Raw genomic sequence first — 24892 nt, 5'->3', positions numbered from 1 at the left:
ACACTGCCCGCCATCCCAATAATGTCCCTGCTTGATGTAAAGGTACATTTTATTAATGTAGCCCCAATTTAATCTGCAGGATCTCAGTAGTGCTTTAAATATTTATATCTCTACCTGGGTCAGGTATAATCCCCTCACCTTAACCTGCTGTATGCAGCTCAGATCTTAACGTGGCTCCTGCTAAGTCCATGGTTCCCAAGCAGAGGCGAACAAATGAGGAGGCAACGTTTTCCGGGGGAAATAGGGCTGAGCGTGCGGAATCTCCCCTTTCTGTCCGCCTCAGTGACCGGCGCTGCAGGACCTGGTACTCCCTCGTTCCCAGCCTGTCCTTCTTTTACTCAGATTCAGGAGTGTTCTGCATTTCATTTTAGCCTTCCTCTACTTCTTCCACGTTTAATTAAACGTAAGGCAACGGTTCTCGACTGATTTTGCCTCAGGACTCAAATTGAACAAGGTTGTCTCAGTCACAACCCAATACTCGAGCAATGCTGAAATACAATCTGAAAAATACAAAATATGCTACACCGACAGTACTAAATCTTGCAATTATGTTAGAGTAGTAATTTTATATTGTTTATAATTGCAAAGTTCTCCTAATTTCGATAAAGAATTTTAATGAACCAAATTGTCTACATTGAAAATGGCTCTATTTTTCATACACTCTGATTTAGAATGTATTATATTTACAAAAGCATATATGAAACATATGTATTACTCTTTTAGAATGATCGAGTCAAAAGGACTCATCTTGGCAGAATGGGGGCCTAAAAGGCTTGGCCTAGCTAGTTGAGCGAGCCATGGGATAAGCATTAGACAAGTTTGGTGAGATAGGCTTGGACCGTCCCGCATGGGCTGTGGTCTTGTTGCGGAGAACTATTTGGGAGAACTAAAACATTTTTTAGTAATCCAGGATTTTTGGTCACTGTTAATCATTTTCCGATTTCTTCACCACATGGAACCAATTTGAGAGTATTTTCCACAGACCCTTTAAAGCCTGTACTCTCCTGAAGAGCTGCACAATGGATTTTGGATTTGCAAATGTTCCCATAACATTAAAAATGATGCAATTATTTGTATTTCGGATACCCTAAATTCGGCCAAATTTTTTTTATCTCAATGGGTCAAATTTCCATGTGGGTTTCTCTAGTGAATGGTCATGTTTGAGAGCATCAGAATGTTGGATATGAAAATCTGTCATATTTAACAACACATTATTCTTTTTAGATTACTCAGTCAGTAGCAATTCACCGACGACACATTGCAATTGTGATCGCCTTAATCACGCCCAATTATTTGATTTGACTGAAATGGAATCCAACCAATTGAATTAACATCGGTTCAATAAGTTACTTAATCATAGAAAATAACGGAAATGGGAATAAATCACTCAGCGCCATTGAATGTGCTTGTGTGGTTTTGTGATTAATATGTGAGGTTATAGGGCCATGTTGCATTGCAAAATGCTTATCTTTCTGCTTGACAGCGTCTGATGATCCCCCTCAGGGAGCAGATTGAGTTTGCCTTAAAGACTTATTAGCAAGGCCTTTGTCTCCCTTCACGGTTGTCTTAATGCGTCTGCATGTACTCAGAGCTATTTATATTAATATTTACATGTAGAGAATTTGAAAGCATTAATGCATTTTAATTTTCCATCAGATTACGTGATTGACCTGAATCTATTTACATCCACTGGAATCCATTCTGTTCACCCCGCGTTTTCTGTTGCTTCATTTTGGCTGGTGTTTACGTTACATGGAGTGCCTGGGCGCCCACAGAGAAACAATAACTGGCTGAACAGATCGCTGTTGGAAGGAAATACCTGAATTGTGCACTCAGGGATTTCAACCGCACAAGCCTTAAACAGAACTTGTAATATGTCAGTCAAGACATGAACGATCCAACAACAATGGACAAGATTTCTCCAACACTCCTCTGCATACAGATACGACTTAAAATTGCAAATGCTGTCAAACATATGGTGTGGAAACAGACTAATGAGGACCGCCTTGACATCACTGACTGGGACATATTGTATATAAGGAAGAAAATGCCAACCTGCACAACTGAACTGACATGCTCACGTCCTACATCCATAAATGCGAGGACGTTTACAGTACATCTCATTAAAAACGATTGTGTCACATAACAAAAACAGGTTCAGGGGCCTCAGTTGTGACATGGTGGAGGTCCACAGTATCTCAGCTCTGACACAAATCAGGGCAGTTAGATTTCACATCCAGATACGTCCACATACTGTACATGCCTGTCGACAGTCTACATCCCCGCTAAGGTCTTCACATCATCAGGACAGAGTTTAATGCATCAAAATTAGGATTTATTTCCCCCATGTATCTACACATCATGCTTCACCCTGTTATAGGGAATTATTTCAGTAAAATGGATAAGTGGATGAGTCTCACCCCCTTGTTAAAGCAATTCTAAATTTGCTCGATGACCTTCCAAATCATTGCACGCCAAATTAATTGGCCTCTGCCTGGGTTAAATGTAGAGAATCACTTGATTTCAGAATAAATTAAACAGTTTCTGTAGGTGCCCTTTTCTCCAGATTTGATTGCAAAGCAAATACTCAATTAAAAGAAAGAGGAATATCTTTCACACACCAAATACTTTTGGAGTTCACAGTATATGCATATCACCCATTGTATATAAGCAAATAATGCAGTGGAAGTGCTACATACCAATATACCTCAAAACCCAGAGTTGTCTTAATGCTTTTATAAAATGGTCACAAAAGCAATTAGGGCAGTAAAAAGTGATGTCCTGTCATACCCCTGGTATGCAGTCTCATATCATGGCTAACAGTCAATCAACATTCAAAATTCAAAGCACCAGGTTAGCATTGTCATTATACCAAGTAAACATCTGTATGCATGTAAATGTTTTTAAGAAGGGAATTCTAAAAATGGGGTGTATGTATCTAGTTTTGTATGTGTGTGTCTGTGGTGTTAGTGTGCATATATTAGTGCATACCTTTCTGCACACAGTTGTGTAGGAACGCAAATGCAAGCTTGTGTATTGTGATGAAAAGGTCAACTTCTTCACCAACTAGTAATTGCGATGGTCAGGAAATAGATTGTTAAATCAAGTGAGAAAGCAGGATTGCAGCATTGTAGCGTCATACTTTACAAGTATTAATTAGAGACTGTACAATGGACATTTAAAATGGGCTAAATTATTTGAACTGTAATTAACAATTAGGCAGCGCAAGACTGTCAGCTGCAAATTTGCTTAGCTGAACACAGCGCCCTTTGATGCGTGATTACATGAAATCAGGATAGATGATTGAGGCTACACACAGCAACAAACAGACCTCCCAGGCCTATTGCCTCCTCTCTTCCCTAATCCATGTTTGTTGTGGTAGGATACCGGAGGGCCAGGTAGGGGAGGGAGGGGCCTTGGCTGTGGGAAGACTACGCTCTCTGGAGGAACAGCTGACCAGAGCCAGGCAGAAGATCCACAGCTTCCAGAGGCTGACCGGAGATGGTGAGAACTGCAATGGGACGGGAACAGGGAGGGATATGTCTCAAGGTCTGCCGCGTTAAATCTCGTACCTTCACACCACAAGAAATGTAACTATATTTGAGGAGATATTTGCTTGGAGTAAGTGATCTGCCAATGGAGCAAGACAAAGTACTTGATATTCAAAGCATTTTCTAAAACCAGGCGGTATTACCTAATACAATTTAAGCTTGTTATGAAAAGTTCCCTTATTTTAAGGATGGTAAGATTTTTAACCTGAAAACAAGATAAATATACTTGATAAGACATATTTTTACAGTGCAGATGTGAACCAATGGTTGAGAGACAGAGACTGAGAGAGATATGCTAAAGACGTTCTATGGTTGTCGCTCCCGTGCATCCGTTTATGTTCCACCACCACCCACCCCCCACCCCACCCTTTCTACGCAATGTCCCCGCCCCCAACCCAGGTCCAGGCCACACCCAGGAGGAGCTGAGGCGGCGGGTGGAGAACGGTGTGAGGGAGCTCTGGTACTTTGTCCGCAGTGAGGTCAAGAAGCTGGGCCACACAGAGGATGGGGAGAGGCCCAGGCAGGCCGACAACCTGTTACAAGAACTGGGACATCAGCAGAGGTCAGAGAAACACAAAGAAGAGGACTGGTCACCCCTCAGAGTCCTGCTCCACTCTTCTTCCTAGGTTTCTGACCCTAGCAGGGAGTTTTTCCTAGTCACTGAAACGATTTCTTGTTGTTGCTTGCTTTTTGTGGTTTCAGGCAGGGCAACTGTATGGCCACTTTGTGACAACTGCGGATATGAATAGGGCTTTATGAAATACCTTTGAATGACTGGTTGATTGAGACAGAAAGATCTGCTCTCCCTTATTCGGTGTGGGCTTTATTCTAGAGGTTATAGAGAGAAAGCAGCAAAAAGAGAGAGCGACAGCAGACTTTGAAATGAGACACACGTTCACATGGTTGATGGACTCTGTAAGACCGCAGTGCCCCCATTCCGCTCTACCCTCCATTCCTCTCTCCGCTCCATCCCTCTCTCCTTCCCTCTGCAGCCCTGTTGATTTATTGAGTAATTGTAAACGGATCAATAATTGCCCACCAATTGGAGCAGGTAATCAGTACTCCGCTCAGCTCAACCACTTGCCCATCCCTGTCTCCTGCCTGCATCCTCCAACCCGGAGCCCGCAGCCAAGAGCTGGGCCGGGGAAGCCTCCGCGAGCCTCACGGAGAAAGTCAGGCAGCACATGCACACACTGTCGAACACACAGAGACAACGCATGAACTGAAGGAGGTCCTATCCTCTGCCAAATCCTTCAGGGTCTGTCTGCCTCTTCCCCATGGTAAACCAATGACCAGCGGAAGGTTCCCACACAGGGAGACTATGATGAATCCCTGGTGGGTTCTGGGTAAAGGAGTTTCACATTATATCAAACACATGTTGTTGTGGTTTAGGATAAATATAGAAGCATGAGCAGTGGTTATCACTTACCAGAGAGTTTGAGGAGTTGCATACAAGTGGTTTCCTGCACTGAGCCATGCTGGTGTGTCTGCCCTGTTAATCTGCTGTATGTGTCAGTGCTATTTAACATGTCTTTCAATGTGCGTGTGTGTCTGTGGATGTGGGTCCGCGTGTGTGTGGATGTGTGTTTGCGTGTTTGTTTGTGTGTGTCTGTGGATGTGGGTCTGCGTGTGTGCGTGTCTGTGGATGTGGGTCTGCGTGTGTGCGTGTCTTTGGATGTGGGTTTGTGTGTGTGCGTGTCTGTGGATGTGGGTCTGTGTGTGTGTGGATGTGTGTCTGCGTGTTTGTGTGCAGGTCTATCATGACAGATTTATACCACCTGAGCCAGGCGGATGGTGTGGGGGACTGGAGAGAGAAGGAGGCAAGGGACCTGTCTAACCTGGTGCAGAACAGGATCACCTATCTCCAGGTACACACACACACACAAACAGGCATCTATCGTATGCAAGGACTAAAACACACGCACAAACACTCGCTCTCTCACTCCCCGCCCCCCCCCCCACCTAAACGCCAAACCTGTCAGCATCACCTCAGATAAAACGCATCAGGCATGGCATGTCTGATGCCTCCATATCACCTACCCTGTCATACGCACGCCACCCAACCCCCACACACAATATCTACCACCATTTCATACACCTGCGATACTTCGGCGCCTTCACACCTCTATCCCCAGAGCCCCACGAGCCCCGTCAGGCCTCTTCCCTAAGGGTGCTGCAGGTGGGAGGGGGGCTTTTTTGGTGCACCACCATGCGGCATTAAGCCTCAGCGCTTGATGAAGAGAGTGTGAGCATCTGGGCGGAGACGGCCCTGGTAACAGCTGCTGTCACCGCCACTGAGGAATCACACCGCTCCACCGTCCGCCGTCACTAATTCATCATCACACAGCCATCCCAGGCTGGCACGCACACACACGCATGCACGCACGCGCACACACACAGACACACACACACACTCTGTCTGTCCTTTTGTCTGCCTGTGTCTCCCCTCCCTCACTGCCATTTGCACATTCCAAGAGACAAAGCTGCACTTTCACAGTACTCCTCATTAGTTTTCAGCCAGCTGTGAATAGGTGAAACATCAGATGAGTCTCTCTTTGTCACTCTCTTTCACCGTCTCGTTCTTACACTCCCTAACTTTCTCAGGAAAACACAAACACACATTTTAAGTGTACTGTATTTTAAATAAGAAATGCAGCTTTTGAAGGGCTACTGTAGTATGTGGCAGACGTCTTATTTCAATCACGCCTTTGTAACCATTGAACTGTGTCACCTAGAACTGCATTAACCAGCCTGTTTTTTAAACAACAAAAGTAGTTCACAGCTTGTAGGCTTATAATTGTTTGTCTGTGTCATTTAACCTCATGCTCAGAAAAAGATTCTCTGGGGTTTGGATAGTGTAAAGCTTCCTTTTCAAGTCGAGACGCGAGATTACACACCATTTGATTGGTTTTTGTGTCTACTGTTAGTGTGATACCTTTGGGGCCAATACAGAGAATTGTGATATTTACCTGAAAGACTCTCTTTTACACATGCACAAACACACGGTGTGGGCTGAACTCAACAGTATAACCACCTAGCGTGTGTCTCTAATGTTAATGGATGAAATTGGACCAGAGCTTAACTACACACCTGTCCAAATGAGAGTTCAACAGAGCAAAGCCCTTTTAGAAATTGGCCGTTTCGTATAGTGGTTGTAATAATTATCGCATATCCGTTTGTCAAGGGAGAGAGAAACTATTTTATTGCAGCATTAGAAAGTCTTGTTCATGAGGTTACGGACCTGGTCTTCCTAACACAACCTCAATCTCATCTCACTCAATCTCTTCTCACTGTAATGTTGGTTACAAGCTGATATATACATTGAAGGGTGTGTCTACCTAGCAAAGATCAGGTTTCCAATACAGTAACCCCCATGCCAAATGGTCAGTAACCCCCATGCCAAATGGTCAGTGTAAACATTCCTGGGGTTATCAGAGCGCAACCTACAGAGATAATCTAAACAGAGAGGTTTCTGTTGTTCTCATTATCTAGGCACATTCACTTCCAATGAAACGTACATACATATTGTAATTGTTAATTCTCAGATTCCACAGCCCCAGCACCTTTGGATATGTGAATTTCATCAACAGCAATGTATGATAAAAATGCAATCAACTCATCAACAGATATTATTAGGCACTCTCTTCTTCTCACTGTAAAGGCAGTGGGTAAAGTTTAGACTTATTCATATTCCACCATAAATATTGCACACATTGTTGAGTTTGGATTCAAATTCAGGCTACAGGTTTGGTATGCCCAATGACAACCTAGTCGCAGAATGTCATTTAATTGTATTCTCTTTTTGGAACAGATGTCTCTTTCCATTCATGGAGTTGCAGGTTCACAGAGCAGGGTCTGGATGCTGGAAATATTACAATGGGCGAGTGTCAGCGGTTATCCAACAGGAACACCTTTTGAAATTCTAATCAAATGAAAACATCATTATGGTTTTATTTACTGCACATCATATCCCATAGAGAAACGTTGCATAATCAGTGTTATATGACAATCTTTAGGCTATTACATCTACTGAGCCCACGGAGATCAGAGGCTTCTATACGAATAGGGGTTATATGTAAACATATTATACGTTTGAAGCTCACAAATATTATGTCGGGCAAATCACACTGCTTCAATCATCTTTCTTGAGAGACAAAGCTATTGGCACAGGCTCATGAACCGTCCATCACTTCTACTCAATATCTTCATTAAATTGACACCACTGGAAGGTTTCTTTAGACTATAATTAATATGTACGTCCATTTCGTCCCCGTCACTTTCTCCTTTGTTGTGTTAAATAATGAATTTCCCCCACGTTACAGTACATATCAGAGCGTGTTAATGACATCGACTGTGAAATATTAGTTGGATCTGTAAAACCCCTCTCATACACAGATTAAAACACCACTGGTTTACAATGATTTCAATGTTATGCCAGCTTTTGTGCATCTGAAATGGGTGGGTGGAATAAAATAAAAGCCACCTAAAGCCCTAATCATAATTCCTCTATTTTCACAGACCCTCTAACCAAAGTGAAGGCTTTGGGTCCCCTGTCAATTTGTCAGTTACCTACGGCTATGTTCTGTATAAAAAGCAACTTCAAATAAGTGCTTTAAGGTTTTTAATGGGGATCATGCATTCACTCACCTGTTTTTTTTTATTGGAAACACACAATGAGTTCAAGCATTAGACCTTTAGTGAGATCTAAAGAGGCATTGTGTCTTTTCATGTATCTGCCATTTCTGGTGTTTTATTGTCATTGTCCGTTTAATGGCATAATGCAACAGTGAATATGACTGAATAATTGTAGTCCCGAAATGATCAGATTTCTGTGAATTATTCACACTATTACCTTGTTTACAAAAGCTGCCCAATAATGCCTCTTTTGTCCTCACTAAATGGTATTTTCAACAGACAGATCAGTGCTAAAAAACAATTCCTTTGAAAACATCTGATATGATTAGTCACTAGGCCATTGATTTAAAAACATTTAGCTGTCTGTGTTGTTGCAGCTCAACGTACTTTAGTCATCTTTAACACACATATTGTGGATTAGATTTATTTAAATTGAAGGCACGTACAATATTCAATATGAACATATGTATAAACTTGTGAACATTTTAAACTGAACATTGAGAATCATTCAACAAATGGCTGAGAGCCATTATTTCACTGGAAAATGACCTTAACTGTGTGTTTCCACCTTTATTATGAAACCTTGCATGCATATCATCATAGCTGTTAAAAATTGTGCTTTCTAAAATAATTGAAATAATTGAAATAAAAGACAGTGATATAGACTACCCTATAGGCTGCTGAATAATAAGTCCAACAACCTTTCATTGGCACTGCCTCAACCGATCATCCCTAACTTGTATTTGAAAAAACAAACGTTTAGCCACTGTCTACTCTGGACTGACAGTAGGTGGGCGGTATTTCTATTACATGTATTTCAATTACGTAGTGTATGTTTGTGGAAATCACTGGCCTGAACTATAGTCCAAAAAACAACAACATAATGATTCTAACAGACAGTGGCCTTCCATTCCCACATTGCCTAATCAGAGAGTTGATGGTCATTTAATACTGAATATCACTACTATATAACTCCTCTTCCTCTATAGCATCATCTCAACTGGACTGAACAGCTCATGTTAAGAGAGGCTACCTAAGGTCCTTGGATTAGCCTGGGGGTCCTGCATATGGTGGTGCAATTGCCCAGCATAGTCCAGATTTAGTGTGGTTAGTAACTAAATATGGTTGCCTTGCCTCATTGCTTTCTAGCAACTCGTTGTGGTGACTTAGACATCTGTATGCTCAAGTGAGTTAGAATGACAGAGAGTATGTTCTTGCAGCGCATGTGGTTTATAGTTCAAATGTCCCGGTGGAGCGAGCAGCGATAGGAATCAGAACGGCGTCAGATTTGCCACAGAATATGCATATCTCGACCTCCGCTGTCCCGGGTCCACTGGGAGTTGCAAGTGAAAGAGCTGCATGCAGAGAGTCGCCTAATTACTTCAAGCGATTTATGAACTTATTTCCCTTTAATCACTGTTAAAAATAAATATTTTTTAAATATCAAGAAAGCTTTTTGAAGCTGGTTGACCCAAAGTTAAACACTGACAAGAATGAGAAGTGGAAGAGCGGGGTTTTGGTTTAAATGCAAACTGTTGTTTCTGCACTTCACCTAGCTTTCACATGGAGAATACCTTCTGCACATTCTCCTTCAAGTAAATGTGTCCTTAGTACTTGTCGGTAAACCGTTTAAATGGTTATTACATCGATGAAATCCAAAACACGTACACACATTATTCAAAGTGAATCTTCCATGTGGCTTTTTTGTTACTTTTTTACATCTGCTTGTGCTGTCCACAATATTCTTGAACTCCAGCTGTAATGCATTTGGAACGTTAGCTCTTTTCATTCAAACAGACAACAGGGTAATGTTAGCGCTTCCTCATTGCTTTATGTTAGCGCTTGGCAGATGGGTTGGAAGACCACCATGATTACTGCCAACCTTCTGCAGCCATTACCGCCTAATGAGCAAAGTACTTGCATCACAGAATAAACTGCTATTTAGGAAGACGTTGGCTCAGTTGCGTGAGGCCTGAGCAGATGACGTTTGAGAAGACGTTTGCTATCAATGGCCACGTTTTGCCACTGATCGCCTGAAGTGGCGCAGGCCCCTATCATGATTTACATATTCCATTTTGAATAACATGTTTTATGTGTCATGATTGCTCACATAGTGTGTGTATATATATATATATATATATATATATATATATATATATATATACAGTATATATTTTGTTCTTGTGCAAGGTGAGGTGAGTCAGAAAGAGAAAGGGATCGAGAGTAAGAGAAGAGATACTCGCGGAAGTTACACGTTTGAGAAAAATGCACAGAAGCTGTAAAGAACCCGAAGTCATGAGGTCAAATGTACATTAAACCACCCACACATCCGTCTTCCCCATCTCTCTGTCGTTTTCTTCACGCCCTCTGTCTGTCTATATTCCGCCCGTCGTTCAACAGAACCCACAGGACTGCTCCAAGGCCCGTAAGCTGGTGTGTAACATCAACAAGGGCTGTGGGTACGGCTGCCAGCTGCACCACGTGGTCTACTGCTTCATGATCGCCTACGGCACCCAGCGCACCCTCATCCTGGAGTCCCACAACTGGCGCTACGCCACGGGAGGATGGGAGACCGTCTTCCACCCTGTCAGCAACTCCTGTACCGACCGTACCGGGGTGTCCACAGGACACTGGTCAGGTAGGCGTAGTGAACCCTACAAAATGGTAAACTACTATGTAAAAGAAGATTTAGTAAGTCCACCTGACTGCTACCAATACGCCCAACAATTCCACCTAAAGATTTACCACTCTACATATTCACGCATTGACCATTACACCGAATCAAACTCTGACCAAGTGTACCCTACCAAAGACTGCCCGCTCCTCCAAACACTGACCACTCCATCCAACAAAACCGTTCCCAGTCAACGAAAAGATGACATCTCCACCCAACATAACATTGACCACTTCACCCAAATCCTGCCCACTAAATGAGACCATTACCCCCAACTAAACCCTAACTGATTAATAAAAAGTAATAAGGGTTATTACTAATAAGTATTTTTAATTAAATCGTTACATTATAATAAACCTCTGAGTGATTCTCCATCTGCTTTTTTTTTGTCTCTTTCTCATTCCTTCTCTAGCTTCCATGCTCTTTATTTCTGAGTGTCTCTCCCTCTGGCATCAACTATCTTGGGATTTCTTTTCCACTTTCTCCTGCATTTACGGTCTTTTTTCTTGTGCATTTTGCATGCTCTAATGCATGCCCTCCCTGTCTCCCCACCAATTGGCCCTGCTTGCTCTTTGTGTGGCGATTTCATTTCACTGGTTCATTGCTTATCTGATCTGGATCCCTTAGGATCTGAGGCACTAATAGACATGTGTGTGTGTGTGTTGGGGGGGGTGGGGGTGGTGGGGGGGGGTAGCTATTATGGGGGCTTAAATTGTAGTCAACAGAACTATGCATTTTGTGTGAATTTTCTTCATTTTTGCCTCAAACGGTGACTCGAAAAGTAGTAAAGTAAATGTCTTGTATTTCAGCCTTCATTTATTCATGCAGATTGCTGAGGTTGAATTTACCCTCCTAATGTCCTAGTGTCCTGATTAGGAACTTATGGGTGGAGGTAAGGAGCTCTTAACTGTGCAGTTGTGCCAAGAAGTGCAGACCTTGAAAATATAGTGTAGTCCCCCCTCGCCATCCCACAAAATCTGCCAATGACGTTATATAAGCAAAGAGAAAGAGCATGGGAATATGTTTTCCTGATAAATATTTAATGCTTTGCCAATTTATATTCAGCTCATGCTCTGTGGCACACATGCACTGGAACCAACACTGCTATTTTGTGTTTCCTTGTTTTTGTTTTTGTTCTCTCTATTAACAACGTTGTTCAAAGGTGATTTTTAATGAGTAATTATGCCATTGGTTTGATTATGGGTTATGAAAGCTCTCTGTAGCTGTGTTAGCTTTACTATAAATGAGCAAGTCACTTGAGTTGGCGAATTCAACATGAAGTTTAAGTTTCTATGTTTTTATTTTTTTATTGTTGTGGTAAAAATGCATCTGCAACATACGCCATATTGTCAAAGCAACAGTCCCAAACATGTGTAGGAGGAAGGATGCAGTAGGCCGATTTATAATGCTGAGTGTTAAGTCATTGTTACGTCCTCTCCTGGTCCGGGGATGACTCCTCTCCTGGTCCGGGGATGACTCGTCTTCTGATCCCGGGTGGGTCCGACGTTCAACGTCATCGGCTTTCTAGTCACCACCGCTTCCCCTGGTCCTATATTCCAGTTTCCCAACACCACACAACGCTGTTATGTCTTAAACGCACCACTGACTGTCCTGTCACCGATGACACACCTGATCCTCATTTTCTGTTTTCGACAGTACCTTAAATCCGGGCTTTGACCCGTTGTTTCTTTTGTGTGATTCGATTCGTTTGTTGTTGCCCTCCCGAGATTCAAACCCAGGTCGCCCACATGAAAGGCTGTATGTTTAACCACTACGCCAACAAGCTAAACATTTGCCTGGTGTCAGTATAGCCTCTTGACATTATATAACTTTGTCACGTATTAACATCATACCAAGTTTGAATATTTCGTTTGACACCATTAACCATTGTGTTAAACTGAGTACAATTTCTTATTAAGTTTTCCTCCACCACAAATAGCATCTTTGACCTGTATGGCTTTTGCCACTGGCCGTTTTATTAACAGCTTATTAGCCATTCGTGAAAGACAGTATCTATCAATATAGGTGACGATAACGGACTTATTCGTCAAGTGAAAAGACGAGAGAGAATCGTGTAGCCAGCAAAGTGTTTCCTAAAAACCACCAGAACTGTTTTATTTTAGGCTTCCCATAACATAGCTACAGAAGGTTGTAGCTAGCAAAGCTTTTGTGTGTCCTGAACAAATCCTGAGGAATGATATGATTTGACAGTGACAGGAGGCAAACATGGGACCTGTTGTTCTGTAGTCTGTGTCGCTAACCATTACGCTATTTAACAAAGGTCAGTCAGTCAGTGAGTGAGTGAGTGAGTGAGTGAGTGAATGAGTGAATGAGTGAGTAAGTAAGTAAGTAAGTAAGTAAAGTAAGTAAGTAAGTAAGAAAGTAGGTAAAGTAAGTAAGTAAAGTAAGTAAGTAAAAGCAAGTAAGTAAGTAAGGGACATTAGCTCTTCTAGGCCGGCTCCGCTTACTCAGTCCGGCAAAATATTCAAGATCTCCTCAACACAATCTAGAACAAGTACACGTTGGTACTGCCTCTCTAACAAAATGGCTATCAGAGAATCTGAAACATTATTAAATAAATAGTTAACTTACTGTTTTAATGTCAGACATATCCAAAAAGAATAGTTATGTGTTTTACATGACAATTAAAAGCTACATATCTCATAAATTACTGTAACTTGTAAACAGTCAGTACCCATAAAGCACTCGTCCCACACCCTTGGTTTACTTAGCAAAAAGCAAAGCAGAAATGAATTGACTGAACTTACATCATTGGCCATCTTGGTCTAGATAAAACAGTCCTATTGCGACAAGTAAATACATTTTTTCAATCTGTATTTAAATGGGTTTCACCAGGATATCTTCGGTAGAAATCTCTGTTTCAAAAATGTTTGGTTCGATATCCCCATGTAATATCACTTCCAAAAATGGATCATGTATAGTTGTTAGCTAGCCAGCTAGCAGTATCCAGTCAGTCTATCGCTATGATGTTCAGAAAACCTGCAGAGGGGAGACTGTTCCAAAGCAGGAAGTGTGTTCTCCGCAGTGTTATAGTCTTTTGGAAAGTGCAAACATTTACTGTACATTTATTTACCTGCTGTTAGGAACATCAATGAAAGGCCATATTAAGGGAAACGACTGCACACAAATTGACCTGTAGTCCAATTGGTATTACATGGAGGCTAAATTATACAAAACATTACATAATTTTTCAGATCTCACTTGCTCTTCAATCCACCCTGTGATGTACTAGCATCTGTCATTTGGCACTCAAAAATAATTCTGAAGAAGCAAAGGTGAACAGAGAGAGAGACTAAACAAGTTAGAATGAGTCTGTAAGAAAGAAAGATTGTAAGTAAACAGGAGTAAGGGAGAAATACAGTATGAGTGGAGATATTATAGAATCAAATTTTGAGATGTTTTTAAAAATCTTTAACATTCAGAGACGTACATCCAAATATATATATATATATATATATATATATATATATATATATATATATATATATATATATATATATACAATCCAATCATCCATAAAGACTAACTCTGAAAGTGTATCCTTCCTATATTGACTGAACCATGTGTGTTTGTGTTTTTTCACGCGTGTATGTGCATGCATGTGTAGGCAATTTAAAAAATAAAATAAAAAATGTTCTTTAAAATTTCCTTGCAGTCTGGATAAGTGCGAGTGGAGATTGTCTGCCAGACATTATCCCTTCTGGCAAGATGAGATTAGTATGAAAGTGTGCGCGTGTGCTTGTGTATTCCTCCACTTGTGTGTGTGTCTTAGTGTGTGTATTTGTGTGTGTGTGTGTGTGTGTGTGCCCTTGTTGCTCCTCTGTGTACTGAGGCTTAACAGTCTCCATGTGAAAAGGCTATCAGAAGCCCAGAGAGGGTGACCTTCCTAATCAGCCAAGCACAACCCTTCTCTCTGACCACTGTGCCCAGAGCCCATGCCCATCTAGAGGCCACCCTCTCGGGGCTGCTGGTACCAGAGTGCCAGCCCCATGGAAGTGGATGGACTCACCTTGGCCTTTAAAGAAGGACGGCTAAAGAGCAACTGTCACTCAGGAGGGAGAGGTGATAGTGACAGAGAGTGAAGTAAGGCAGAGAGAGAGAGGATTGTTGTTTTGAAAGGACATGACTTTCTCATTTGTTTTTTCTAACTTCCTTTCTAACTTTGTTCAGCTTTTTGGCAGGGGTTCAGTTCTATTCCCTTCTCCCCACAATTGTCACTACTTCTGTTACAGATAGACTGAAAAGAATCCCTGTCTTGTCTATTTTTAAACCAATCCTTTGATTGTAAATTCATGAGGATTCAAGTCTACGGCTGCTTCTTAATAGTCTTCAATGGCTCCTCTCATCTCATTCTTCTCTGCTCCGCTCCTCATTGGATGACACCGTTGGAGGAGTAGAAGTAACAAGGCAGAAAGATATTTGGATATCAACTCTCACCGTGTTTTTAGATCTGTACAAAACAATGAAAGGACCCGGGAGGAGGCCAAATGGGTCAATTTAGGATGAGTTTAGCCAATATGGAATGGTTAGCTACATAGCTTGGTGGGCCGAGGAGACACTGCCCATGCTGTTAGCTAGGCTGAATTCATCGGCCCACACCCTAGAGAGCCCAGCACATCCAGATTGAGCAGCAATTTTTATGAAACCCTAACAATTTGTTACTGCCAGAGCAAATGTGCAAAGTGGAGATGGATGGAAGTGAGGAGTGGTTTGAGCACAAAGCAAGTTTCCACGATGTTAAAGTGGCAGCTATCTGCCCTGCTACAATTTTGCTGTGGTACTTCTCAGCCGTGAGATTTATGCATGCATTTTCCTTGTCCTTCATCACTTTTCTTTAGATTTAGTCACTGCTGTTGAAATGTTAATGGCTTCTTGTTAGATAGCCTTATTGAAAATGAAATGGTAGCCTCCATAATCACAAAAGTAGAACGGGGTATTTGTTAAATTATGTTTTGGAGCAATATGTGAAGGCATTTGGTTTCCTGTGAGAATATGGGATTTGGAAACGGGACATTGAGCGCTTGGAGCAGTGTGCAAAAACTGCTCTGTGAGCAATAAGTGATGTTTTCAACTGCTAAGCTCTACTTACATACTCTGGACACTGCTCTCAACTGACAGTAAAAAAATTGTTTATCAAGTATTTACAGGCAAACAATGCAATGCAGTATGACTCCTACGTGAAGGTTCAGCTTATGCAGGGTACATGGAGTTATAATAGTGAATGTTCTTCACAATTTTGGCAAAGTAAATAGATCCTAATGACACAAGTTCCTTGTGAAAAGGTGGACCAATTTATCAATTTGCAAGACTCTAGGGCACTTTACAGGCTTGTTACAGCCCCACCTTGAGTTGTTTTGGCGTGGCATTGAATGAGAAGGTGTGGCCCACGGGCCTTTACTATGATGTACGTGTTGGCCCTTTTTGGGCCACTTTATCTCAAGAGAATATTCAGAACGGTCTGAATAGTACAGAAAGAACACTGGAGTTAGTAATTTAAAAAAATACGATAGTGTATAATAGCTTCACTGCTAGAACCCAAATTAAATACAAAATTGCCTTTTAGCTAAGGGTCATTCTGAATGGAATTTGAATGGCAAACAAGCAGGTTTAGACCGTTCTGAATATGCCTACATTATCTTTAGGACTAGCTTGTCTTGACAGCTTATTTGTTAACTGTTTATAAACAAAGAGAACAATAAAACACCAAGAATTGAATCATGCGAAACGCCTTTGTTAACTACAAGAAATCCTGTGAAAATAATAAGAAATAAAGGGTGCAGTGCCAACCAACATGCCTGGATGAAATGGCTCAACCCAAATGGTTTTCTTCAGTCTATAGCTATTGAAGAATCAAGGTCATTTTTTTTCTTTGAACTGTACAACTACTCGCTTTTCATTCATTCCTCTTTCATTTGGGTTAGGCGTTGCAGTTTTGTAAAAAAAAATATAATAAAACAAAGTGTCAGTTAAAAATATATACTGTACAGTTTCATTTAATGTATCAGCAATAGGCACCGACTCCATAATCATCTATTGTGGTAATGAGATTGAGGCACTGTTCTTCGGGGTTTTCCTTGTTTTCCAAGAATTTGGCCAGGTTTCCATGATAGTTAGAAAGTGTGTTTACATTAAATCCCTATTAGGCTTTTCTAATATGCTGTGTCCGAATGTTCCTCAGTTCCTTCTAAGTCTGCCAGTCCAAACATGAATTTGGTTTTCTAGTCTTAAGCCATGCCTCATTTCTTTTAGAAATAGCATTAAATAATAACATTAAATACATTAAATAACATTAGATATTTCTAGCATAAGATAATTTGACCAGTTGCTTGTACACGTATCTCTTAAACCAGAGCGTTAGAATTGCTGCTGTGTAGCTCTTTAGTAGCTCTGCTCCCCTCCATCTTCCTAGGTGAGGCCCACGACCAGGACATCCAGGTGGTGGAGCTACCCATTGTGGACAGCCTACACCCCCGTCCTCCCTACCTCCCCCTGTCCATCCCTGAAGACTTAGCCCAGCGCCTCCACCGTCTCCACGGTGACCCGTCTGTCTGGTGGGTGTCACAGTTTGTCAAGTACCTGGTCCGTCCTCAGGCCTGGCTGGAGAAGGAGATCCAGGACACCACGGTCAAGCTGGGCTTCAGGCACCCTATCATAGGGTAGGCGGATGCATGCACGGAGACACATACACACACCAAGTGACCAGTCGTCCCTGTTTTCAGGGGAATCCTCCCTGTTTTTGTTTTTTGCTTTGTTTTCCTCTATCCCCTGCTATCACTGTCCCCTTCAGTTAAATAGATAATTACATTTCAAATCAATGACCCCTCAATTGAATCAGAATTTAGTAACAGTAATGCTGTGTAACCAGTGCATATACAACAGTTCGTCAGCCAGTGTTGTAGCTGATTTTGCTATGAAACTTGTGGTTATGAAATTTCTATGTAAACTAAGGAGGATGTGAGAAGAAAATCCATTTCTGTATAAGAACTAATATCACTATTTGGAAGAGCAGCAGTGGAAATGTTCTCAAACCATTGATTTTACATTTTCTTTTAATTTCCATGTTAAAGTTCTGTATAACTCTACATGCCTCATACTCCTCTCTACTGCTGTTGAACTCACTAAATGCTTCTACATCATACTCTTTCTCTCTTTTTCTTCCTCCTCGCTCTTTCAGTGTTTCTCTGCTACAGAGTCTTTCCATCTTGACTGGTGTCTTTCTCTGTTCTCTGTCCGTCTTTGTGTGTCTGTGTCTATGTTCACCTTCACTGTATTCATTCATGTTTATCAGCTGGCCTCACTGTACTCTTTCTCCTAGACTTTGTTCTTTTTTTATAAGTGGATTCATTTTGTGCACTTTGAAGATTATTATTGTATAATGGAAAGTGCTTTACAAATGTAATGCTTTATTATTATTACTACTAATACTTTCCTCTTACTTGTTACCTTCTCTCAGTGCTCTTTGATTCTCCTCCATTGTGACTATGAATCATCCTCTCTTTATTCCCAGGCTTTCTTTCACGTGTTTTCTTATGTTTTGTCTTATGTATTTTTTTACTCCTCTCAGCTCAGTCCCCGAATCGCTTTACCTGTTTTTCACCATTCTTCCCTTCTTTATTTCCATCTCCATGGCTTTATATTTGCCTATCTTCTCTCCTCGCTCGTTCTCTCTGTTCTCCCTCGTCTGTCACTTGGGCGTCTATTGAAATGAACTGCTCCAAAGAAAGTTTTGTTTCCTCTGCTTCTTTTCTCTTCCTGCTCCATGTGGTATTACATAGTGCCTGAGTACTTTTCAGAGCACCGAAGGCAGAAAGAGGGATTGAAGGAGGAGTGGAGAGGAGGGGGTAAGAAATAGAGGTGGAGAGAGAGGAGAAGAGGGAAAGGAGTGGGTGGGCTTCTGGTTTAGGTAGATGGAGATATGGAGTGGGCTATGGTGGGGGAAGGTTGATAATAAAGAGGCAGAGGATGGGAAGGAGGGAGGATTCAGAGAGGGAGGGAGGGGTGGAGGGTATGAGAGGTATCTCTGAGGACTCAAGACAGCGTGGGAGCCAGCCTTTGGCACCTGTCTCTCTATATCTTCCTGCTCCTGTGAAGAGCAAAGCTGCAGCAGGAGAGCGTCTCCCCACCATAGACCTGCAGCACACCAGACTAAAAGCATTTGTCAGCACAGGCCAGGTCCCAGCCACATCTACAGTCTCAGCTACATCTACAGTCCGAGCCACATCTACAGTCTCAGCCACATCTACAGTCTCAGCCACATCTACAGTCCCAGCCACATCTATAGTCCCAGCCACATCCACAGTCCCAGTTTCAGCCACATCTACAGTCCCAGCCACACCCACAATCCCAGCCATATCCACAGTCCTGGCAACATCCACTGTTTTAGCCAAATTCGTAATCCTAGCCACATCCATATTCCCAGCCACACCCACAATCCCAGCCACATCCACTGTTTTAGCCACATCCACAGTCCCAGCCACCTCAACATCCCAGCCACATCCACTGTCTCAGCCACAGCTCGGCCTCTCAGCCTGACAGGAGGAAGGGATGGGGAATTGATTTCTTTAAAGACCATGCCGGTACAATGGCTTTATCCGTCAAGGAATGGGTTGGAGAGTCAGAGAGACTTAGGAGGAACAAAGATGTTTCCTTTCAGCCTTGCACCTGTTGAGAATCCACCCGCTCCCTCTCTACACCCCCCTCAAATCCCCTGTTCCCTCTGTTTTCTCTGATTCATGAGTGTGTTCAGATAAAAAGAGATGTTTGTTGCTCCAGTGATCATCCTGAGGACTGGGCTGACTGATCTTAGGCCAGTTCTGCTAATTAGGCGCACAGTGTATATTCTATCTTCTCCTCGTTCTCTCATTCCTTTTCTCCCTCACACTCTTACTCAGACACACATCCCAAACACAATCTCTCTCCCTTTCTCTCTTTCTTTTGGTTCCTCACGCTTTCGTCCATGCATGTTCACACGGTCTCTCCCTATCTCTCATATTCCCTTTGGTACTTTTTTACATTTCAGTCGTTTAGCAGCTTCTTTTATGCAGAGTGACTTACAGTTAGTGCCTTCACCTTGAGATAGCTCAGTGGGATAACCACACAACCCATTAATAGGAAGTACATTTTACTCAATTAAGTAGATATCAGCAAAGTCATTGCTGGAAGGAACGAAAAAACACAGTAAGTACAACCATTCGCTCACAAAAGGAAATGGTTGAACTCTTAGTTCGCTATTTATTTACATATCTTAAAGGTTGTTTTCAGAGGCTTTCTGAATATTGACAGGGTCTTTGAAGGCTGTACAGGAGCTGAGGAGGGACAGCCAAAGCCGGTAGGGATATAGGGTTGCAGCGTTGGGCTGAAGGTTTATATCGTCATATCGCTGCTCCATGGACAAGCACCATGGCTTTGTAGCAGATGTGTGTGGATGAGTGATTTAACATGCAGTTGTGATCAAAAGTTTGCATACCCTTGGAGAATTGATAATATATGTATCATTTGTAAAGAAGTCAGCTGAAAAAACACATCTTTTATTTCTTATGGGATTCACATTCAACTGTAGGTTATAACAGAATGGCACAATCTTAAAACAAAATATGGCAACAAAGAAAAAAATGAACTGACCCCTGTTCAAAAGTCTGCATAACCTTAGTTCTTAATACTGTGTATTGCCCACTTTAGCATCAATGACAGCAATGCAGTCTTTTGTAATAGTTGTCCATAAGGCCCCAAATTCTTGCAGGTGGTATAGTTCGACTTGGCAAAATGCCTCCTGGCCATAGAAAGCCTTTGGTCTTCTTACATGAACCGCCCTTTTGAGATCTCCCCAGAGTGGCTCAATGATATTAAGGTCTGAAAACTGTGATGGCCAACCTTCATCTTTTTCTGCTGTAACCACTGGAGGGTCAACTTGGCCTTGTGCGTAGGGTCATTGTCATGCTGGAAAATGGCATCCCATCGGCAGCTTTCGTGCAGAAAAAGGTAAATTGTCTGTCAGTATTTTCTGCTAATATGCTGCATTCTTCTGGCCATCAATTTTCACAAGATTCCCTCTGCCTTTAGAGCTCACACCCACCCAAAACCTCAGTGAGCCACCACCAGGCTTCACTGTGGGGATGGTATTCTGTTCACTAGAGACCGTGTTGACCCCTCTCCAAACATAGCGCTTATGGTTGTGACCATAATGCTCTATCTTTGTCTCATCACTCCAAATTACAGTGTGCCAGAAGCTGTGAGGCGTGTGAACGTGTAGTCCGGCATATTGTAACTAGGCTTTTTTGTGGCATTGGCGCAATAAAGGCTTCTTTCCGGCAACTCGACCAGGCAGCTCATTTTTGTTCAAGTATCGTCATATTGTGCTCCTTGAAACAACCACACTGTCTTTTTCCAGAGCAGTCTGTAATTCTCCTGAGGTTGCCTGTGGGTTATTCTTTGTATCCTGAACCATTCTTCTGGCAGTTTTGGCTGAAATCTTTCTTGGTCTACCTGACCTTGGCTTGGTATCAAGAGATCTCCAAAATGTTCCACTTCTTAATAAGTGATTGAACAGTACTGACTGGCATTTGCAAGGCTTTGGGAAACCTTTTATATCCTTTTCCATCTTTATAAAGATCCATTATTATTGATTTCCTGCCTGTTGGGCGCTGTCCGGGGCCTCCCCCCAGATAGGGCCACAGTGTCGCCGGACCGCCCTGTCTCAGTCCCAAGGTCTTACGCTGCTATATTGTTGTGCTGGGGGAGTAGGATCGGTTCTCCTTCTCCATTAAGTTCTCCTTCTCCACTATAAATCCTTGTTGATATGAAGAATGCATTTTCAGAATTTCACAGTGGGGTGTTGCTGTCCCGGTCAAAAGTCCTGTGCTGACACCTCCTCCCTCCCCTGTGTTGTCCCTTTCCTTGTCCATCTGGTCATGTTTCCGACTTGAACTAAGTTTAAATAGACTCTAGACTCAGCCCACACGCATTTATTAATTATTACAACTGTACTCTTAATATGTTCACTCGGCACAGCCAGAAGAGGACTGGTCACCCATCTGAGCCTGGGTCCTCTCTAGGTTTCTTCCTAAATTTTGGCATTCATAGGGAGTTTTTCCTAGCCACTGAAATGCAACACTACTGTTGTTTGCTCCTTGGCGTTTAAGGCCAGGTGTTTTGTAAAAGCACTTTGTGACAACTGCTGATGTAAAAAGGGCTATATAAATACATTTGATTGATTGATTGATTACTTTGTTACACAGGTCTTTTAACAGTTATTTTCTGCTCCCCATGGCTCAGTATCTAGCCTGCTCAGTGCATCCATGTGAGAGCTAACAAACCCATTGACTATTTAGGCACAGGTGTAGGAAATGTAACTTTATTTGCCATTTTCACCTGTGTGTGTCACCTTGTGTGTCTGTAACAAGGCCAAACGTTCAAGGGTATGTTAACTTTTACTCAAGGCCATTTGGGTGATTTCTGTTATGATTTCAAAAGGACCCAAAAATGGCTTCATATGATCACTATCCTTAAATGAACTTTTTTTTTTGCATGATTAGTCATATTTTCAAAATCAATGCCGTAGTTTCACAATTTCTGCCAGGGTATGCAAACCTATGAGCACAACTGTATGAGAACTTAGGAAGACTGAACAAATCTTGTTAAGTTGCTGGAAATTTGTAGTAGTCCAACAGAAGATCACAAGTGCCTTGATGAAGTGACCTGGTTTGTGTTTGAGCTGAGGTCGTAGTCTACAGATGTTGGACGAGTGAGTCACAGGTTTGATGCTGGCAGAAAACAACCGGACAATGAACTGTTTGCCTTCTGTGAGAGGGACTAGGTGGGGTCGACCACGAATGAGAGGTTTCGTAGTCAAAGATGCTTTCCATGTGTGTGGTGTGTGGGTTTTGAATGAAGAACACGCTCAAAAACATTTGCAGCACTGGGCTGTCATTCAGCTGTTTTTAAACTGTTTCAAAACCCTGGTTATTATTTTTCCGTCATTGTCTTTCTGTCTTTCGCTGTCTATCTCTAAATTCAATGTGTTGGCAAGTGAAATACAAAATCAACAATTGTAATTAAACATTCCCCACAAAAAAACGGATTTCTTTGTAATTCAGTATTCTTGGGAAAGTGTTTGCCATTCCTGGCAGTCATACACAACTCTATCTTTCTGATTATTGGCCACACTGGCAATGGGGAAAACAAGGCTACCAGAGTACTTACAGTACAGTCGTAGCTAATGCTAAACATTGATTTAAAGTATTGCCCAATCAATCGCTCAGTGCTCTCTCTTTCCTCTCTCCCCATCCCTCCCCCTTCTTCACTCCTCTCTCCCTCCCTACAGGGTCCATGTTAGACGGACCGATAAGGTTGGGACAGAGGCTGCGTTCCACCCTATAGAAGAGTACATGCAGCACGTGGAAGAACAGTTCCAACACATGGCCCGGCGCATCCACGTGGACAGGAAACGTGTTTATCTGGCAACAGATGACCCCTCACTGTTGCAAGAGGCTAAGACCAAGTCAGTAATAAGCCATTTAATATTGTGTGGGTGCCAGCGTGTTTGATTGACTGCGTCTGAAATCCCTGTAAAGTGCTACTTACTACATCCAAAAACGACTGTGTAGTAGGGAAAGTGGATAACCGAGAAGTATATGTTTTGGGACATGGACAGAGTGTTTATATTTCTCTGTAGAAGCCAATAGCTTTAGTGGTGTGTGTTCTACAGGTACCCTGACTATGAGTTCATCAGTGATAACTCCATCTCCTGGTCAGCTGGTCTACACAACCGCTACACAGAGAATTCTCTGAGGGGAGTGATTCTAGACATACACTTCCTTTCCCAGACTGACTTCCTGGTCTGCACCTTCTCTTCACAGGTATGAGTGCTGTATCTGACACAATGCTCTAAACGGAAATGTACAGTACATGATTATATCATTACTAACCTAAATACTCTTATTAGCATAGTCATGTTAATTGTGAAACATGTTAAAACATGTTAATTGGTATTTGTTCAGTGATGTCTTATGTGTACCCCAGTAAGAACACTATCCATTGCTTCAGCAAACACTACTGAGTATCTCTCTTAAGGAATTAATTAAATTAAAATACATGTAAGCTAAACTAACAAAACCTAACAGGATTCTTCACACTTCCTGGTCACACAACTTCTTTCCTGTATCTACTTCCTGTTTCCTGTATCTCTCCTTCCTGGATCCAGGTGTGCCGTGTGGCTTATGAGATCATGCAGACGCTGCACCCGGATGCCTCCTCTTCATTCCACTCACTAGACGACATCTACTACTTCGGGGGTCAGAACGCCCACAACCAAATTGCCATCTACCCCCACCAACCTCGCAGCCCCGAAGACATACCCCTGGAGCCTGGGGATATCATCGGTGTAGCAGGGAACCACTGGGATGGCTACTCGAAAGGGGTCAACCGTAAACTGGGCCGCACCGGCCTCTACCCTTCCTACAAAGTGAAGGAGAAGATAGAGACGGTGAAGTACCCCACGTACCCAGAGGCGGACAAGCTGCTCTCAAACTCTCAACAAAAGTAAAAGGAGAAAAGGAAGGATGAAAAGAAAAAAGAGAAAGAGACTCTTCACTAAGAGAGCCGGGGGGAGGGGGGGGGGTGAGATGGTGGTGTTTGGACTGCACTGACTGTCTGTGTGTGTGTGTGTGTGTGTGTGTGTGTGTGTTTATGTGTGCGTGCGTAAAGGCATTTACCTCGTGTGTGACTGTGTGTGTATATGTGCGTAGGTCTGTAAGTTAAGGAAACTGCACTTGCCACCACGTCCCAGTGCACACCGATGGGTTATGTAGAGTAGAAACATAGGAATAAACATTGATTTGGAGTGAACTTGAAAACAATTAATGGCCCATAGCTGACAACACTTGCTCTCCAAGGCAGACTGGAAATGGAACTGACCAATTGGATTAAACCTTGGGTCGATGGCTGAAAAACAATTAGAAGCTGGAAAACAAACATATTTTCATCTTTATTTATCTGTTTAGGTTGTTTTAATTGT

At 42.3% G+C, this 24892-nt stretch overlaps 1 protein-coding gene across 3 annotated transcripts in view; it reads left to right on the top strand.

Annotated features, from left to right (window-relative positions):
- fut8b (fucosyltransferase 8b (alpha (1,6) fucosyltransferase)) overlaps nt 1-24478 on the top strand; it is a 94838-nt gene extending 70360 nt beyond the window's left edge. For all 3 annotated transcript variants that reach the window (XM_013138482.4, XM_034288004.1, XM_013138483.4), the window contains exons 3-10: nt 3383-3504; nt 3951-4113; nt 5305-5419; nt 10587-10824; nt 17291-17537; nt 23201-23377; nt 23585-23735; nt 24080-24478. In XM_013138482.4, the coding sequence (XP_012993936.2) occupies nt 3383-3504; nt 3951-4113; nt 5305-5419; nt 10587-10824; nt 17291-17537; nt 23201-23377; nt 23585-23735; nt 24080-24421 (1555 nt within the window). In that variant the 3' untranslated portion in view covers nt 24422-24478. The remainder of the gene's footprint in view (nt 1-3382; nt 3505-3950; nt 4114-5304; nt 5420-10586; nt 10825-17290; nt 17538-23200; nt 23378-23584; nt 23736-24079) is intronic.
- The last annotated feature ends 414 nt before the right edge of the window (nt 24479-24892 follow it).

Source organism: Esox lucius, chromosome 18 (assembly GCF_011004845.1).
Source record: "Esox lucius isolate fEsoLuc1 chromosome 18, fEsoLuc1.pri, whole genome shotgun sequence".
Taxonomy (NCBI): domain Eukaryota; kingdom Metazoa; phylum Chordata; class Actinopteri; order Esociformes; family Esocidae; genus Esox; species Esox lucius.
Note: the sequence above shows the minus strand (reverse complement) of the source record. Positions and strands in the feature narration are given on the sequence as shown.